At 43.7% G+C, this 19749-nt stretch overlaps 2 protein-coding genes across 4 annotated transcripts in view; both read right to left on the bottom strand.

The window, feature by feature from the left end:
* LOC311011254 (slit homolog 1 protein-like) overlaps positions 1–4938 on the bottom strand; it is a 47653-nt gene extending 42715 nt beyond the window's left edge. The window contains exon 1 of the mRNA XM_084006090.1: positions 4540–4938. Coding sequence (XP_083862216.1) covers positions 4540–4802 — 263 coding nt within the window. The 5' untranslated portion in view covers positions 4803–4938. The remainder of the gene's footprint in view (positions 1–4539) is intronic.
* A 4268-nt stretch (positions 4939–9206) lies between these two features.
* On the bottom strand, positions 9207–18821 carry arhgap19 (Rho GTPase activating protein 19). Of its 3 annotated transcripts, none has more exons than XM_084005991.1 (12): positions 18736–18821; positions 17526–17800; positions 17018–17098; positions 15718–15927; positions 15048–15274; positions 14243–14329; positions 13248–13313; positions 12959–13165; positions 12749–12856; positions 12216–12329; positions 11321–11419; positions 9207–11192 (listed from the first exon to the last, which is right to left on the bottom strand). In XM_084005991.1, exons 1-12 carry the CDS (start codon positions 18777–18779, stop codon positions 11133–11135), a joined length of 1578 nt encoding a protein of 525 aa, XP_083862117.1. In that variant the 5' UTR covers positions 18780–18821; the 3' UTR covers positions 9207–11132. The 3 variants fall into 3 exon arrangements, with proteins under 3 accessions (XP_083862117.1, XP_083862118.1, XP_083862119.1); XM_084005992.1 differs by having other exon boundaries at positions 9207–11189; XM_084005993.1 differs by having other exon boundaries at positions 13254–13313.
* Between the last annotated feature and the right edge of the window lie 928 nt (positions 18822–19749).

Raw genomic sequence — 19749 nt, 5'->3', positions numbered from 1 at the left:
AGCAGGCCGTCAAAACACCGCGTCCCTCTAAGCCTAGGCTCCGAGATCACACACAAAAACAAATGGTACTACCAACACCTCAAAGCACAATAAACAGTGTTCCAACCAATCACGTTCATGAAGATCCAGGATCATTTTCAAAACACGGGAGGGAGGGGCTAGCTGGCTCTGTTTGTTTTGGATCTCCCAACGGAAGTGAGGGCAACCACAATCGCTGATACAACCTTTAATTATTGACGCTTCTGACATGGGCGTCAAAACAGGCTGAAGAAACCCTATCGCACATCATTTTAGACAGAACACACTGACTCAAAACATCACAGGCCTACACAACGCATAATTCATGCCAGAGCCAAAGTCTCCAGAGGACCGGAGACTTTGATTCTGCAGAGACGCGCAGCTTTCTGGTGTTTTAAAAGTGATTATCAACCTTCTAGTACAGCCCCTGATTTAAATGGTCGTATGAAGGAATGTGCTGGATGGAGGGCTGGGGGGCGGGGTCAAAGGAAACGCTAGTGGGCCAGGTCTACGGGCTCCATGAACGCGTCATGCACTTCTGAGAAACTTTCATGGGATGGAAACGTCTTGTTCACCTGCTTTGTACACTTTGCTTTCATATCAACACAACAATTTATGAATTAATGTTTACTAGAGCAGAGATCTTCAACAGGGGGTCCGGGACCACTAGGGGGTCTGCAGAGTTACTGCAGGGGGTCCAGGACCACTAGGGGGTCTGCAGAGTTACTGCAGGGGGTCCCCGAAATGATTTGATCACAAACTTTTTTTCTTCCAAAAATGTAAATATGTCATAAATCTTCCTGTTTTTATAATAACTGTGGAGAAATTGTGATGTAGAAATGCCAAAATTAAATGCCAGAATTAAAATATTATTATTTCAATGGCTGAGCATGGATACATTGGATTAATAAGGAACACAGTTTTATATGATATGTAACGGGGGTCTCTACAAGCCTTGGAGACCTGAAAACGTTGCAGACCTCTGTAGTTAATTTAGTTCTTAACGTCCATGAAATTGAAGCACTTTGCTCAAAGATGAGTGTAATTTCCTGCATGTTTTCATATCAATATCAGTGTCGTCACACTTCCATGCGGTCCGGATTTGGGACTTGAAATACGCAGAATGAGTTGTGTTTTGAGCGCCAGTCTGATAGGGTTTAGTTGGAACTCTCATATGGTAGATTTCACCTTCCCGCTCCACTAAATGGAACTGTGCCCGCATGTATGTTCAATAAGACTCGTGTCAGCAGGTGACACAATAGACGCTCAAGTAATTTTCCACTCTGTCGGTTCCCATCACTCTGCTCACCGCCTCGGCCATATGAAGACACAAGCCAGCAGGTCTGCAGGACTCAGAGTTTTTTCCGGGCCATTTCTCTTTGACCGGGGGGGTCCCGGGCCCTCGTCCCCCCCGATCATAAAGCTATTGGCCTCGGAGGGGGAAAACATCCTCCACGCTACAGTGAACCGGAGAGGAGGGAGGATAATGTGTCTCTGCTGGCACCGCTGACAATCATCAATTATTCACCCGGAGGCACTCTGGAACCGGGAATAAACACTCCCGACGTGCAAACACACACAGGACAGCCACACACACTCACACAAATAAACGCTTTGTTTTTATATATATATATATATATATATATATACAAACACACACACAGGACAGCCACACACACTCACACAAATAAACGCTTTGTTTTTATATATATATATATATATATATATATATGTGTGTATATATATATATATATATATATATATATATATATATATATATATATACACACACACACACGAGGCTGCTGCATTAGATGTTTTGATTCGTGCTTCTAATCTCAAATAAACACTTGAAGTGATCCGTGTATTTGGGTGCATCTTCCATTCTTGTTTTGTTTTTTTTTGCACATAAATGTCATAAAGGTAACGGACCTGATGTCAGGTAAATATTTCATTCAGCTACAGCAGAGGATGGAGGACATGTGTGTGTGGACATGTGTGGACCGTTGCCACGGCAGCAGCAGCTTCTCTGGCTAAGGTTAAGATCATCCTCGTGTGACATTCAGTGGTAACATGCATGACTTTTTATTTCATCAGAATTTGATCAGTAGGACAGAAATTAATTACAGTTTTTAATTAGAGCCACGTGTGTCGCAGTAAGCAGTTAGCTGTTAGCTGGTTCAATTAAATTAAATTAAAGCTGAAATGAACCTTTTTAGATCAAATCCCCGGTAATATTGTGCACCTGTTTAACCAATATCATATGTATGTTGACTTCTTCGTATTTTATATCAAAATCAAATCTCTTTTTCTTCCTGTCAAACTAAATGTGACACGTGCTCACATCAGCTAGCATCGAGCCGCTTCATGACCTGCTGCAGAGCTGGAGACGGCCGGGAGCTAATCTCATACTTCAAACAGACTCTGGTAAAAGTACTGATTCTACTTCTTCATTCGTAAGAAAAATTATAAACAATATTTCCCCTCAAATGCATTTAAACTAAAGTAACGAGCCTGTTTTTAAAATGTGAGGAGTAGAAAGCACAGATATTAGTTTCAAAATGTAGGAAAAGTAAAACATTAGTCAGGAAAATAAATACTCTAGAAACAGTCAAGCGTCTTCAGCTTCCAACCAGGAGAACGTTTGAGTGGAGGGATCTGATTGGACGGCTTAAAAGTGGGCGGGCTTTAGAATGCGATATGGAGCGACAGAGAGAGAGTGTGACTCCACACTCCTCGCAAAAAAGCGGCCGATTGATCGACAGATGGATGCCGTGATATTATTGGTTCGTGCGACAGCATCATATATCCTGTTTCAGAGAGAAGAGAAGATTTTTTTGATTTATGATTTTTAATTTCATTCTTTCTTGAATTGACGCCTTCAGACAACGTTTGTCGTTGGTTTTCATTTAACGATTTGACATCTCAACCTGGTGTACGTGATATTTTGAATGTATTTATTTTATTTTGATATTTGATTGTCTTTTCACCTTATCTTAGCTCTTAAACTCTTTGTTGTATGCAGTGGTTAGGGCAGCTGTCTCATGTACAGACGCTCAACGTCCTTGAAGCGGGGATCCCGGGTTGGACTCCCGGCCCGGCGATCAGTTTCCGGCATGTCTTCTCCCTCTAACTCCCTGTTTCCACTGTCTGTATAAAATAATAAAAGGCTTGGACGGCCGAAAAAATAATCTTAAAAAAATAAATAAAAAGCACTTTGTAAACTGTTGTTTTAAAGGTGCTATATAAATAAAGTTATTATGATTATTGGAGCTGTTGCCCTGGCAACCCGACCCCAGATAAAGGTTATTATTATGCTGAGTGACGTACATCAGCCACCACATTCACTCTTCAAATAGACTTCAAATAACACACACAAGTGAAATCATTGATTAGACCGCCACGATTTTTATGTTCTGGTTGTTCTTTTCCACGACAACAGCGTTTTGGGGAGGGGGGGGGGTTAACCAAAAGCTTTAGAAACCGGGTTCCAGAGTGAAGAACAGCGCTACCGTGTAAACTAGCTAAACCTGGTATCCGTGGAAACGGTGAGGTCACGGCTTCCACTTCACAGTAACACTCACTTCATCGGTTTCTGTTCACATACTCGCCGTGATGTTTAATGTTTGACACATTTTTATCGGGGTTCTACCGGATGCACGTGAAGGGCTCTCTATCACAACGATTTACCGCCACCTACTGGCCTGGCCTGCACACTGCGGCGTTTTAGGCTAGTTTTTGTGGATCCGTACACGTGGATTGTTTTCAGGACGTCGTCTTAAGGCGGAACTTTTTTAAAACCAAAAGGAACAGCGTTCCCATTTTTAGCGACGTCGTCGTGTGAACGTAGCCTCGGTCAACTCAGAATCCTGAGGTCGATTCGCCGTTTTATTTTGCTGAATGGCAGGTATGAACACATCTCTGGTCAACACAAGATTTAAACTGGTGCTTTTGTTCGACTCTTTGCAGACAAACAACATTTTTACACATCTGTCGAATAACTAAACAAATCCATTAGTAGACAAAATCGCACGAGTGTGAATTTCTTTGGTCGGGGACGACCCCGGAGATTACGTTACAGCTACACCGTATACGCTGAAACTAGATACAGAGGAGTGGAACAGGGGAAAAGAGGGGGGGAGAAGAAGACGATACGCTTGGAATCTTTCTCTGATAGCTGATGAGGAATTTGTACAGTGATAAGATATAAAAAGATGGATTCAGGGATAAATTACAGAAATATTAAACGTGTGTTTGCAGAAGGAAACGCAGGAATGAGCACTGATAATGCAGACCAGTCAAAGTATGTGTGTGTGTGAGTGTGTGTAAAATATGAAGTTCAACACAAAGACACACATCTGTCAGATAAATGCATGTTTCATGATGTGAGGACCTTCACACCTGAAACCAAACCTTAAACCAGATTTAAATGAGGATCTTTGGATCCATCTGTGATGACTTTGGTCCTCAGAAGTATAGAAACGTATGAACACACACACGTGGTGGTGTAGGAGTACTCACAGCCTCTCGGTCCCTCTGGGGATGTTCCTGGGTACGGAGTGGATCCCCAGGCCGTGGCAGTCCACCGTGTTCCCCAGGCAGCTGCAGGGAGAGGGGCACGCCTCCACGCCTCCCGGTCCCACCAGAACCAGGACGCCCCACGCCAGCATCGTCCGCAGCAGAGCCCGGTCTACCGTCCCGCCACGGCCCCCTGACCCGCTCTCCGGACGCCGTCGGCCACACTGCAGGAAGCCCCTGACGGATTCCATCCCCTCCTTTACCATCCTTCTCCTGGGGGTGACTGACCACCACCAGCAGCACAAACCCCTTCAAAAAGTACAATGAGTGCAATGCTGGAAGAGGCTGAGACAGACAGACCGCCAGGTGAAGTTCAGCTCCGACTGAACGGCTGCCACTTGATGCAAAAGCGTCCTTTCAGAGAGAGAAAGACGAGAAGGGGGAAAAGACAAGTATGTATCCTCTCCTTCTGCTTTAGAGCTCCTTCCAATGGGCTTCTCTTCTTCTACTGTCCTGTGTGTTCTCCCCCTCTCTCTCTCTCGTGCAGCCGTACAGTGTGTTTTCCTCTCCCCTCCACTTTTCATTGAGTCATTGTGCACTGAACACTGAGCCTCTAGAAGAAGAAAAAAACAGGAAGAAAGAAAGGGGGGGACTCCCTCACTCCCTCTATCTCACACTCACACAGAGCAATCATCCATCAAAAGCTTTTACAAATAACAGCACCGAGACTCCTCCCACACACACACACACACACACACACACACACACACACTCACACTCTCTCACACACACACACACACACACTCACACTCTCTCTCACACACACACACACACACACACACACACACACACACACACTCTCTCACACACACACACACACACACACACACACACACACACACACACACACACACACACACACACACACTCTCTCACACACACACACACACACACACACACACACACACACACACACACACACACACACACACACACACACAGCAGCACCCGGAGTGAACTCACATCTATTCAGTGACAGCAGTAGCGTGAGCCGCCACCTCCAGTGACGGCAGCCTTTTTCCTCTCTCTCTCTCCCTCGTTGTCTGTCTCTCTCGCCCACATGCGCTCTCCTCCCTTGGGGGAGAAAAGAGCCCGAGGCTGCATGGACATGATGAGGAGAGAGAGGGGGGGAGAACGGGGAGGAAATCGTGATCTCACTGAAGCTCCAGAGGAAACGTGAAGACGGTGGAGGAGAGATAATTTGTGGAAAGAAAAACGTGTAAATGTGAAATTAGGAGCAGCAGAAGGAGTTCTGCTGTTAGATGTGATTAATACTTTTTTCCACCGGCGGCTCAGTGCCAAGATGGCACACCGATGGGGGGGCTGCGGTGGCTGGGATTGGTCGGGAGACTGGCATAACTGGAATGCCATAAGCTGCCATAGAGCTTACTCAGGAGTCTATTATGAATTCACTGGCAAAGGCTCCCATATTCAAATGGAGCTTTTATTTTTCCTAATCTCCTCAGAGATTTCACAGAAACGTCAGCTTATAGTGATTGCCATATTACCAAGAAAAGAGAGAAGAAAAAAATAAATAAATCTGAATCATCCACTAAAACAGTACCTTAAAAAAAACAGAGGGCTTTGTCATTGTTGATACTTGCTAATTTCTGTATTCTAATATTCTGTTTAAACCAATCATTGAACTATTTTTACTAAAAAAATAAATAATAAAAATTGCAGCAAATACACATATTTGCAAATTGCGAAAAAAGATGTGAATTAGGGCAACTGTAGGGAGAGAAAGAAGAAAACGGAGCTGAGAGAGGGCAGTATTCAGAGAAAAAAGTGGCAAATTTGAAGGTTAATTATGATGCTAACAAGCGGCATCGATGCTAGCTAACTTCCCATGAATGTAGATTTATGTTTGTTATGAATCATCCCAACGTGTGATAACGCCTCGTTAAGGTCCTTAGGGTGATGATGTTGATGCTTATTTATTCATATGAGGACAAACTGTCATCTTATGGGTGTTTATTGATCGGGCGGTTGGGCTAAGTGTAGCTTTCACTTGTTGTCATAGCAACGGCAAACATCTAGTGTTAGCAGAACCAAGCTACGTGTTTATATATCGGCTAAATAAAGAATTTGCCACGTGTTTTCTCTGAATATTGCCCCCCCCCCCCCCTCTCGGCTCCGTTTTGTTTTCTCCTACATTGCTGCATGAAATAATGTTAATAAAACATATACACATACACTCATACATACTTTGTCACATGTTACCTTGAATTGGAACTGACTTTGTTTTTGTTATTTCTAAAATATCGAGGTATATATCGAGCATTCATCTAAAAAACATTGAGATAAGATTTTTGGTCCCTACTGGAGGGCACTTTTTTTGTATTTACCACCACGCATGAGTGATTATTGCTCATGGCCTCACTTTGTCTTCTCCCCACAGACTCGTTCATTTAACCCGGCGCTCTCCACACAGAAGTGATGGAAAACAAATTGGCCACAGGCGGAGCGGCAGCCGCAGCTGAATTGAACGAGTCACTCGGGTGATAATCTGCAACAAAGGGAGGGGACGAGATGTTGACATCTCCGTGGGGGTGGACCCCCCCTCCTCATATCTGGAGGCCATAATAGCTTTCGGAGGCAGCGGTGGGCGGGGAGGTGGAGGGGCTTTTACTCCAGACGCGTCTGAATTGATTTCTGGAGAGACGGAGCAGATGCTTTTGTCTCAAAATGCGTTGGTTTATAAAAAAAGAAGAAAATCCTCCAGATCAACCCTGCATGTAAAATTATTTGGTACAACCCCCCCCCCCCCCCCTTTCTATGTGCAATGTAGATAAATATGAACACCAGACTAAATGGGTGTGATGTTCTAGCACGGAAACATGAATTCATTGGAGCTGAAACAGCCAGTTGATCAAGATCAATTAATATCGATTAATATCGATTTACACGACGACGGAAAACGAATCGCTTATTTTTTCTCACAAAGCCTTTGTCATTTTAAAGCTTTCAGATTCTCAGTTGTGAGGATTGCTGCTCTTCTCGTCTCACGTGTTCGCCAACATTATCTCTTTGGGTTTTAAATGCTGCTCGCACACTAAACAAGTCATTTGAAGGCGTCGGTTTGGGAGTATTTTGGGACTATTTTCTGACATTTAAACAGAGGTGGGAAGTACAAATACTTTGTGAATGTACTTTTCAGGTATCTGTACCAACATATCCTACATGTTAAAACAGATATCTGTACTTTCTTCTCCTCACATTTTAAAAACAGGCTTGTTACTTTAGTTTTAATGCATTTGACGGGAATCATTGATTATTATTTTTATTATTATGACGAGAGATTCAGTTAGTCTAAAAAATGTACTTCATAGTGACAGTTTTTACTTTGAGTACATCTCACAAGTATGTCTACTGCTACTTTTACCAGAGTATGTTTGAACACAAGAATGCGTACTTCTACTTTTACCAGAGTATGTTTGAACACAAGTATGCGTACTTCTACCAGAGTATGTTTGAACACAAGTATGCGTACTTCTACCAGAGTATGTTTGAACACAAGTATGCGTACTTCTACTTCTACCAGAGTATGTTTGAACACAAGTATGCGTACTTCTACCAGAGTATGTTTGAACACAAGTATGCGTACTTCTACTTCTACCAGAGCATGTTTGAACACAAGTATGTCTACTTCTACCAGAGTATGTTTGAACACAAGTATGCGTACTTCAACTTTTACCAGAGTATGTTTGAAGACAAGTATGTGTACTTCTACCAGAGTATGTTTGAACACAAGTATGTCTACTTCTACCAGAGTATGTTTGAACACAAGTATGTCTATTTCTACCAGAGTATGTTTGAACACAAGTATGTGTACTTCTACTTCTACCAGAGTATGTTTGAACACAAGTATGCGTACTTCTACTTGAGTACACAATGTCTGTATTTTTGGCACGTCTGCATTTAATACACCAAATGATTGCAGGAAATAATCGACGGATTGATGACGAGAACACCAAAAGGAATTCAGGAGAATAAAGTGTCCAGTTAACATCAACGTTCATCTCATTTTTTTTTTTTTAACAGCGCTGGCCATTTACACCACGACACCGATAATTATTATAATTCTGCTGCTTCAATCACGGAGAGGGTTTATTAAGCAATAAACTTGACCTAAATAAAACCCTTCAAACTACTGTGCTGCGGGGGGAAACCTAATGCCCAGCCCTAATTAAAGACCCTGCCAAACGAGATCTCATCAAGATATAGTTCATCTTACTGAGGCGTTGCTCAACTCGTCTCGGCGTTCTCTAGAGATGTGTGTTCTCGTTAACACGGTACAAGAAAGCGTCGGCTGGGAGGTTTAAACGCTGCCGCCCGAACGCCAGTGGAGTCTCTCTGACCTCTGACCTTTCCTGGAGGGAGGGGGGGAGAGAGGGAGTTTCTCAATAGGCATTGATAAGATATCATATTTCATCATTGTGGTAAAACAATGCTCAACAGAAGCTGTCTAGATGAGCAACAAAGTAAAACAGTTAAAACTCAACCAGCGTACACATGTCTCCATGTTGTCTGGTAGCACCCCCTAGTGTTCAAACATGAAAGAAAGTACAATAAATCTGATGAAACATTCAAACCAAACACACTTCCCGTAGGAAACATATAAAAAGGTTTTAATCCAAGGTGGAGCGTTGGAGGAATCCAACGTACTGTACACTTATTTTACACTAAAATACACAAAATAAAACATGTTATCACAGTTTACACGAGACAGTGAACACTCACAGATGAGTTCATCATGACACTGTTAGGATGGTGCTCCGACAAATTAAAGCCTAATAGAAACTTCCTCCACATCTCATTTACAAAGAAATAAGGTGCAAACTCATGACCTGAAGTCATCGTTCCCACGGCGTGCAGAAGAACTCACCTGTGATGTACAGTAAGCAGACAGCAGTAACCGAGTATTTCACATTTATGTAAAAAAAGAGACACACAGACGGACTTAAAAGGCTTTTTTGTGTTTCAAGTATCAAACAGCATTTACACGTCACACTAGTCACAAACGTAAACTAAAATCCTCAAATGTACCATAAATCGAGCCGATTCATTCCATTCACATACACAGAAAAAAGGACAGTTTTGTTTCCCTAAAAAACAGCAATAAATACAACAGAATCCAGTTTAAAAGATTGCTGAGATTAAATCAGTCAGGTTCTTTTAAAAGAAAAAAGAAGAAAAAAGAGGGTCCCGTGGAGACCACTGTAGTGACCTTCAGGTATAATAGTGTAATAGTGGGGGGGGGGGGGTCATGTCACATCACGTTCAATCACTTTCCACAAACCCGTTCTATCGACATCCGCAAATCTCTCTCTCAAAAAAAAAAACAGGATGCACCAGTAACACATTCCTACCACAGGGGGGCGAGAAGAAAAGCACCGCACCGGCATCACAGCTCTGCAGCTGACCTCTGACCTCCCTTTGGGAGAGCACTATCTCTGAGAACTATCACTGGTGCATCCGTTCTCGCTACACAAAATAACTGAGCAGCCGTCGGTTCAGTGTAGCCACCGGGAGTAAAGCTGAGGGAAGAATTACCAGAACATTTGTTCTTAAAAACGGGGAAGAAGTAGAGGAACAGAAAAGTGCTAAAATTATTATTTGTGAGCTATATTTAGATTTAAATGACAATTTTGTAAGTTTAAACCATATTTCATAGCTTGCAGATAAAATATTGATGTGTTTAAGACTTTCTGGAAGTGTCTACTGATTTGAGTGACGTAATGTCCCTTTTCTGACACACAAGCCTAAGAAAACAACACTTTCTACGTGGGTTCAAATATTGGGACGGGACACATTCAATCAGGTTTAAACATATTGGAAATGGAAATGAGACACAAGCCTGACACTTCCACGTTCACTTCCTGTCTGGCTTTACTCCGACTCACGCCGACTGTAACCCATTATTGCTCATTTCAACCAGATTCAAAACTTTCAGAGAAACACCTTCAGCTTAAACCATGAACGTAACAAATCTCCCAAACACTTCCCTCGTCCAGCTGGAGGAAAGGAAAAGAATAATAAAATAAATCATTTTAAGTCCATTCTGGGAATGTAACATTTCATATTTGACGGATTCACAAACAGGGATCCCGGTCGGGAGTTTCATAATGACCGAGTCAGTGAGAAGTAACGCTTATTAGCAATGAAATATATATATATATATATATATATTTATATTCCCAAATAAAAACAAAGTCTAAAATGAAATCCCAAAGAGGCTGTACAACGTTTATACATGGTCTTCTACAGCAGACGGTCAGCTCAGCTTGCTAGTGGTCACAGATACAGTAGCTAACAAATAGAGGTTTAAGTGGTAACTGGCACAAGCAGTCAGCCAGTGGAGCCAAACCAAAGCAAACTGGTCTGGGACCAGTTCCATAATGCTTTTAAACTGCTGCGTATTACTCACGGTTAAAATAGACGCACTACGATGAAAACACACAGAGAGTAATGATATTAATACTGCCCAAGCTAATCCTGTCAGGGCGAGGAGGAGGAGGAGGAGGAGTCCACTTCTACAGTGACATCTCCTGAGCAGGAGAGAAACACATCCTGGTGACCGAGGGAGAGTCCTGCTGAGAGTAAATGGAGGGAGGAGAGAGAGATGGGTGGAAGGATGGATGAAAAAAGCCTGATTTTACACACCATGAAATAAACCAACAGCCTCTGAGAACATGTGGACAGTGATGTCTTTGAGTCGTACCTTAGAAACCTTCACAGCTTTGTCCTTCTTGAAAGTGAAGTCTGGGTTTTTTAATATCAGCCCTGCGTTCCCCAACACACTGTTTACTGGGCTGTTCACCTACACACACACACACACACACACACACACACACACACACACACACACACACACACACACACACACACACACACACACACACACACACACACACACACACACACACACACACACACACACACATACAATCACACGCACACACACACACACACATACAATCACACGCACACACACACACAATCACACACACACACACACACACACACACACAACCACACACACACACACACACACAATCACACACACAATCTCTCACACACACACACACAATCACACACACAATCTCACACACACACAATCACACACACAATCTCACACACACACACACACACACACACACACACACACACACACACACACACACACACACACACACACACACACACACACACACACACACACACACACACACAAAACAAGATTATTTTGGATGGCAACATTTTAAAATTCAGAAGGAAGGAAGGGAGTTAGCTTTCATTCAAACTATTCAGAGCGTTCAAACTTTTAAAAGTAGTTGCCATGCCGACAACCAGGCACCAGCTTTCAGAACTGAAAATACGATTTATAATCACAACACAAGATGACTCCCGAGACTTCTCTCACATCTACTTATTTTGTTGAGGTTCATCTCGTTCTTGGTCAGTTTAATCAATTTGCAAATATCACTAATAATATTTTTTTTAATATTTAGTTTCCCATTTTTCATTTGTTAATATATATCCATAGAGAGAGAGAGAGAGAGAGAGAGAGAGAGAGAGAGAGAGAGAGACCTGCACAGAATGAAAGGAAGGCTTACGGCTTGCAGGACGAGGTTCTCTTTTCCGGGTTTCCTTCCCGGCCTGGTGACGATATCAGGGGAGACGTGTCGACCTCGCCTCTCTGCCGCCAACTGCTCACCGCGAGCTTTACGCTGTTACCACATCATCAAGTTGGGGGGGGGGGGGGGGGGGGGGGGTAATGAGAAACCGTTATTAGTGAACTGAAGACCAACCAGAACTGATGTTCACAGCGAACACCTGCTGGAAGTATAAACAGTGATGTTCTCCCTTTCTGAAGGATAGAAGTTAAAGGGATTTAAATGACTCATCTTCTTTGAGTCATGAGACTTAAGTGTCCTGAATAATTGTTTGTAATTAATTGTTTGTAATATTTAGTGGTGACGTCCGTCCATAAAGGTCTTGAGTGAGTAATTCATGATAATAAGTAGGACCTCTTAAAAGGACTTAAAACAATATTTGCAATATGTGACAAAATCATTTCATCTTTCGTGTTCTTGAAGCTAACGCTGTCTTGTGGTCGTCATGGTGACTTCCCCAGACAGTTCAGTACCTTAATGAGGCCACCAAAGGAGCGGGAACGCGGATGTTTCTTGCTGGGAGCCGAGTGGACCTGCTGGTGCTCGTTAGCAGGGACCCCCGAGGTGGTCTGCTTGACTAACTGCACATAAGGAGGGGGGGGGGGAGAACACCATTTACATATTAGATCCAAGAGACAGCCGAGTTTGGACATGGACATTTCTTGGACAGTGACGAGGTGAACCTGTCGGACGAGCTTCTTCTTCTTGGCCGAGTCCGGCATGTTGTGGTGGACGTGTCTGAAGAGCTCCTTCAGAGACTCTTCTGTGTACTGCTGAGCCGGCGACTGGACCTGCTGCTGAGAGCCGGGCCCCTGGAGAGCCGTCCTCTTCAAGGGCAACGCCGTCCGCCGAGTGGGAGAGCGACTCGCCGCCAGCAGCTCCAGATCATCCTGACGGAGCAGACGGCAAAAGTTCAGACCCGGCTGTGAGGAGACACGGCGGACCACGGCTTTGTGAACTCCCTCCACGTACCTTCACCTGCAGAGTCTTGGTCCCGGTGAAGTGCACTCTGGCGTACTCTCGCAGGTAGACGGGAGCCTGAACGACACGCAGCAGACGTGACTCACTCACCTACAGGTTCTCCATCAACATCACATTTTATGTTTCTAGACACCAACTTGTTCATGTACTACCGTTTTCCCCCCGCACGTTAAAACATTATTTAGACCTCCCGTTGTGCATCAAAAAAGTGTTTGACCCCTCAGAGCCACCGTAGAGCTACAAAGATCCAAAATATCACCAGACGAGCTCATCTAGCACTTTTCAAGCACTTCAAGGTGCATTTCCATGCTTTTCCAGCACCTTCCAGCTGTGGTAAACTCCATCTTTGTACCAATCCAATGGTCAGTATTCAGTCTACTTATTCTGTCACTTGTTCATCACATTAAATGAGATGTTATTGTCCTCTAAACAACCAACATGATGTTTGGAGACAGCTTTTTACAGAAGGACCACAAATGAAAGGAAAACTAATTCCACTAACAGACCCACAGAAATATAATCACCAACTATTTTCATCATCTGTTCATCATCAAAAGGCATTTTTCATAAAGAAATGTCAGAAAATGCTGTTTTCAGTCCCTCAGATATGGAGATCTTCTTTTCTCTGTTCTATCATAGATGTCATCACATACAACACACATTTCAAGACCTTTCAAGCACTTCATTCTAAACCCAGGCACTTTTCAAACCTTGAAGACACCACACTAAAATTCAAGTGTTTTCAAGGATTTCCAGCACCCAGACCAACCCTGTTTGACAGATGCGACAAATGCAGAAGTCGAACCTGTTATGAAAACTTTTTAGACGGACAAACATTTCGGAGTTGGTGTGCAAACGTGATCAACACAACGGGAGGTCGTATTCATTTTCTAAAGTTTCTATTTCAGAAGAAAAAGAAAGAGAAAACGGACTCAGTTTGCAAAGACCTAATTGGATCGTTAGGTGGCGTGTTGCTCAATAATCACCCTGAAGAGTTTCTGCGAGTGTTTGATGAGGAAGGCCATGCTGTTGTTGAGCTTCTTCAGATTGTCTCTCAGGTCACCGGCTGTCATCTGCAGCAGCAAACAACAAGTCAGACCAACTATTGGAGCAGAATTCATGGATTTATTTCGACCCACTATACAGGACAGAAAGGCCATCTCACATCAAGGTTTGTTTCAGTCACGGCTTGCAATAAATATCTTGTATCTGCGTGAAGTGGGCGGGGCTAAGACACCTGGTAGCGTCTATGGCGGCTCATTCCCGTTACTAGTGTAGCATTATGATCATAGCACATCAGGACATTGGGTCATTAGGACCAGAATCCATCAAGACCACCACTTAATCTACATTTGTTTTCAGCTGGTTTAGTTATTCTTTACGCTGGATGAATAACTGTGTTTAGTGTGTTCCATAAATGTAGCCAAATAATAATCACATGCATAATTGTATGTGTATACAGTTTAACAGGTATTTGTTTTATTGTTGTTTTTACTTATGTTTCACATGCTGCCTTAAATTACTTTGTTTTTATACAATTCATCCATTTGCTTTTTTATATGTAGATGTTACATTGTTGATACGTTGTTTGGTCATAATAAACCCTTTGAATCTTGACTTGTTTTGTTTTTATTAAACCTTTATTTAACCAGAAAAAAAGTCTTACTGAGCTTTAAATCTTTAAAAGAGTCTATTCGTCTTGACGTAGCATTCTTTTGTTGACATAATGGTATGAAACGCTGCTGGTCCTTGAAGGCCGACGATGCAGTAATAAAACGTAGAAAGTCTTACATGTCTGGGCCAGAGGACGTGCGGGGCAAACATGAGGGCCAGGTTGAAGGCGGACATCTTGTTCTGGTCCTGTTGGCGGGCGGTGTGGTAGAGCAGGTCCAGCAGGAGCTTGAGCAGCGAGCGGTTGGCCTGGGGGAGCAGCAGGAAGAGGAGCTGCAGAGCCTCGATTTGACGCTCCTTGTTGGGCACCGCGGTCTTGTTGCCGAGCTCGTCAAACAGGGTCATGTCTGGAGGCGGGACAAGCGTGGAGGAAGTGAGGTCATGAATAGATTTACAGAACTTAGTACATAAAAAATGTGTTGTGACATAAATTCTGTATGACCAATAAGATTAACCAAGATCACATCAAACATATATCCTACTAATCCATATTCTTACAAATTCCTAGATATTGAAAACCAATGCATTTTTGCAACATGAACCTTTGAACATCTGTGACACACATATGTATTCTATAATTGTTTACATTCTGCTACTGTTTGGACTCGAATGTCACATTATGTATTTTGCTAAATGAACTGTAATATCAGAATGGAATGTAGAAATGTAATTTTGTATTTTGAACATAATAATATGTTTTTGAATAAATAACGAGATATAAGCCCCGTGGTTGAGGAGCTATGTGTTTGTAAAGTAAGGTATAACAGTGTGTGAGCGTGCGCCTTCATACCGGCGATCTTGAGGTGCACGTGGAAGTGTCTGTGTGTGAGCAGCGGCTCGGGGAGCTCTCCCAGGAAGGTCTTGAGCAGCGTAGCCACATCGTTGGGGTGAAAGTCTCCCGAGTCCAGGTCCACGTCGGCCCCGCTGTTGAGGAGCTCCTTCAGGGTCTGCTGCCGAACGCTGTTCCCCGGAACCCGAAACAGACCCTCCACGTGCAGGTCTAGACGTGGAAGGGCAGACCGGGTGCAAGCAGGCAAAAAAAGGTGAAACAGCTGATAATTCAAAATATTTTTGGTCCATTTGGGAGTTTCTTTTTTTATTATTATTCCAGCAAAAGAACGAAACATCCACACTAGAGGTGGGAGATAAAACCGATTCTATGGGGCATCACAATGCTTTGTTGAATGATTCTGCAGGAGAGAGGAGGAGGAGAGAGGAGGAAGGAGAGAGGAGGGGCAGAGAGGAGGAGGAAGAAGAGAGGAGGAAGGAAAGGGGAGATGGAGAGTAGGACAGGAGGGAGGACAGAGAAGGAATTAGGAGGAGAGGGGGAGGAGAGAGGAGGAAGGAGGTAGTAGGAGGAGAGCGAAGGAGGAGAGAGGTAGAAGGAGAGAGGAGGAGAGAGGAGGAAGGAGAGAGTGGGAGAGAGGAGGAAGAGAGAGGAGGAGGAGAGAGTGGGAGAGAGGAGGAGAGAGGAGGAGAGAGGAGGAGGAGAGAGTGGGAGAGAGTGGGAGAGAGGAGGAGGAGAGAGGAGGAGGAGAGAGTGGGAGAGAGGAGGAAGAGAGAGGAGGAGGAGAGAGTGGGAGAGAGGAGGAGGAGAGAGGAGGAAGAGAGAGGAGGAGGAGAGAGTGGGAGAGAGGAGGAGGAGAGAGGAGGAAGAGAGAGGAGGAGGAGAGAGTGGGAGAGAGGAGGAGAGAGGAGGAGGAGAGAGTGGGAGAGAGTGGGAGAGAGGAGGAGAGAGGAGGAGAGAGGAGGAAGAGAGAGGAGGAGGAGAGAGTGGGAGAGAGTGGGAGAGAGGAGGAGAGAGGAGGAAGAGAGAGGAGGAGGAGAGAGTGTGTCACTAAAGAATCGTTTAATAATGGAATTGTGAGGCGACTGATGATTAAAGTACGTTATTCCAAACAAAGTAAAATGCTGTAGTGGTAACAGACTGCAGACAACATCATATTATCATGTGCTAAAATAATATTAACATTGTGTTGTTTCTTTAAAAACCAGGAAGCAGTGGTCGGTGCTCCCTCCTGAAAGTCACAGGGGGGGAGTTTCTAAAAAATAATAAACGTTTCAGTTTATTTTCTTCTTTGAAGACTCACTTTGGCCGAGGTACTCGATGAGCTGGTAGATCTGAGCAATGCAGCTGTCCGTCAGCGGGGATCCAAACACGACACCTTTATCTACGGAACAATGGGGAAGGAAAACAGTCCACTTATTATTGCACTTGTTCATCACATTAAATGAGACGTTTTTCAAGGATTCAGCACCCGTATGAACCCTGCTATCAGCACTGATCTTGCCGAATTTGCACTCTAATCATGTATTTTCCATCACTTTCAAAAGAAAGAAGGGATAGAGACGGTGCAGAAGGAAAGGAGGATACAAACATAAGAACGTTTACACCTGGATATCTGTTGAGGTCTTTTAGGAGAAGTTACATCACATCTTCTCATAAATCTTCTTGGACATGAAGGCAGCTATCGACAGGGACGACCGGACGTCTGCCATGTGTCTATCCCATGTATCAGATCAGATGATGATCTGGATCATGAACAATATGACATGGTGGACTTTCAAACACTGCACATCACATTTAAGTAAAAGAACCTTTGCGTTTGAGGAAGTTGAAGGAGCGAAAGAAGCCTCCGTTCCCCCCCGTTGGGGTCTTGGGGCTCTCCTCGCCGACGAGCTGTGCAAACTCCGTGCCGGGCAGATCGATGAGGCGGGTGATGTTACTGAGCACCAGCTCCAGGAAAACATCGGGGCATTCGTGGCGGAGTTTCTCCACAAAAAAGTCCGGGTTGAAGATGACCGGCGGTCGGCCGGCACCGGAGTCCCCCGTTGATTCCTCACGATTGGTCACCATGCTGCATGCTGCGCCTCTGGAGAGGGGGAGACACACAAAAATCCACCTTAACATGAATTAATTAAGAATTCAAATATTAATCTGTCAACAAATATGATTTGAATGGCTTAGCATTGTATCCATACATCATTACAAAATTAAACATGCACTACACATTATTATTGGCCGGTTTAATAAGGAACATGATGTTGTTATGTGAGATATGTTGGTCTGGCATGCTGTGTGGTCTTTTTTATAAGATGCTACTGGATGCTTGAATTTCCCTCAGGGTCAATAGAGTATCCATCTAGACACAGGAAGGCATCATACGTCATACACCTACACAACAATAATTATAAGTCAAACAAAGAAGCACATGCTACTTAGTTGAGAGTTGACAACTGTTGCTTGATGGCTCTCTGTATGCTTCAGCAACATCTTGACCTTCATAATAATAACACCAGTTAATGAAAAGGAGCAGTAAACAGGAATATAAAGGCCTGGTTTAACCTAATCTATGCAGCTAATTCAAAACCTGCTGAAATCACATTCTGCAAAAAAAAAAGTTATGATGGTGAAGAAAAAAAACAGGTGCAACGCTGCGCACTCAACGTCAACCAAGCGTGACGTCACGCCATGCACAGCAGCAAGCAACCGTCGGCTAAGCTAACGCCGCTAAAGTAACGTAACGTTTACCAATAGAAATCAACGTTTTGTTAAATTGCTGGCTTACCAACACGTTGTTTTGGTCACAGATGACGTAACGTAGCTAACATGAGGCGGCTGGTTTGAACGACGTCGGCTGCCGGCCAACGGTAGACGGATGACAAGCGCTCGTCTCGTCAAGTCTCACGGACGGAACGTACGTTCACCGGTTTCACGCGTCTCGCGACTTAAGTCGTGAGTGACGCTTACTCTGCGTCAAGAAAATACCATTAAACACGCATAAAGGCAGCGTCGAGCTGGTCTTACCTTCTATTTTGTGTATTTTCATCGACATCTTTACCAGCAGCCATACTTCGGTTTGAATCCTCCGCTGTTGTTCCTGTAGACCCCGCCCCCTTCGCCACCCATTGGCCGTTTGTCAAAGGTGGGCGTGGTGTACCAGGGGGTCTGATTTGCATGACCCTCGCTGTGATTGGTCGGTTTGAATTCAGTACCTTTGTCGAGAGGAAAACAACATCCGTCTAACTAAAGCGGATATCTTCAACAGGGAGTCCGCGACCCCTAGGGGGTCCGCAGAGTTACTGCAGGGGGTACCGGAAATTATTTGATCCCAAACTACTCTTCTTCCAAAAATTTAAATACATCCAAAAATAATATAATATAATATAATATAATAATATACTGTACATATTATATATTCATGGCAGTATAGGCTGCACTACACATTATTATTGGCCCGGTTTAACAAGCAAATACATTTTGAATATGTAATAAGGGGCCCCTCCACCCGGGTCACTGTAAGGAAAGGACTCGGAGGCTAAAAAACTGTAACAAAATAAGTATATGACAATAAAGTGCAATTCAGTTACATTTCCGAGTGTATCACACACATTTCTTAAATCAAGTCAGGGTAGACAAAACGCAGCACTGCCACAATTAAAGTGCAGAGGAAAAATTGTAAAGCTGCAAAACACGAACAGAATTTAATTTCAGAAATCCCCACCTAAGGAGACTCATCATTTCACCTCTGCTGGAACAAACCTAAATTCAACTGAATATTCTGCTCACCACTATTGCTGCTTTATACATATTGAAGTCCCAGATACACCAGGAAAAATAACGCTGTCCAGACTGAGTTCATAACATCATCCAGAGGTGCTCGTGGACTTCACTGTGAATAGCAAGACACACGTGGGCTGTTTAACCACAGTTTGAGGAACCCAATAACCAGATGAAAAGGATGCTGAAATAACTCCATCATGATGGTGATCAGTAAAAAGTGCTGAGTCATGCTTTGTTAGGTCTGCAGAGTGCAGACCA

This window comes from Eutrigla gurnardus (genome assembly GCF_963514095.1).
Source record: "Eutrigla gurnardus genome assembly, chromosome: 3".
Lineage (NCBI taxonomy): Eukaryota > Metazoa > Chordata > Actinopteri > Perciformes > Triglidae > Eutrigla > Eutrigla gurnardus.
This window is presented reverse-complemented; position numbering and strand designations above follow the sequence as displayed.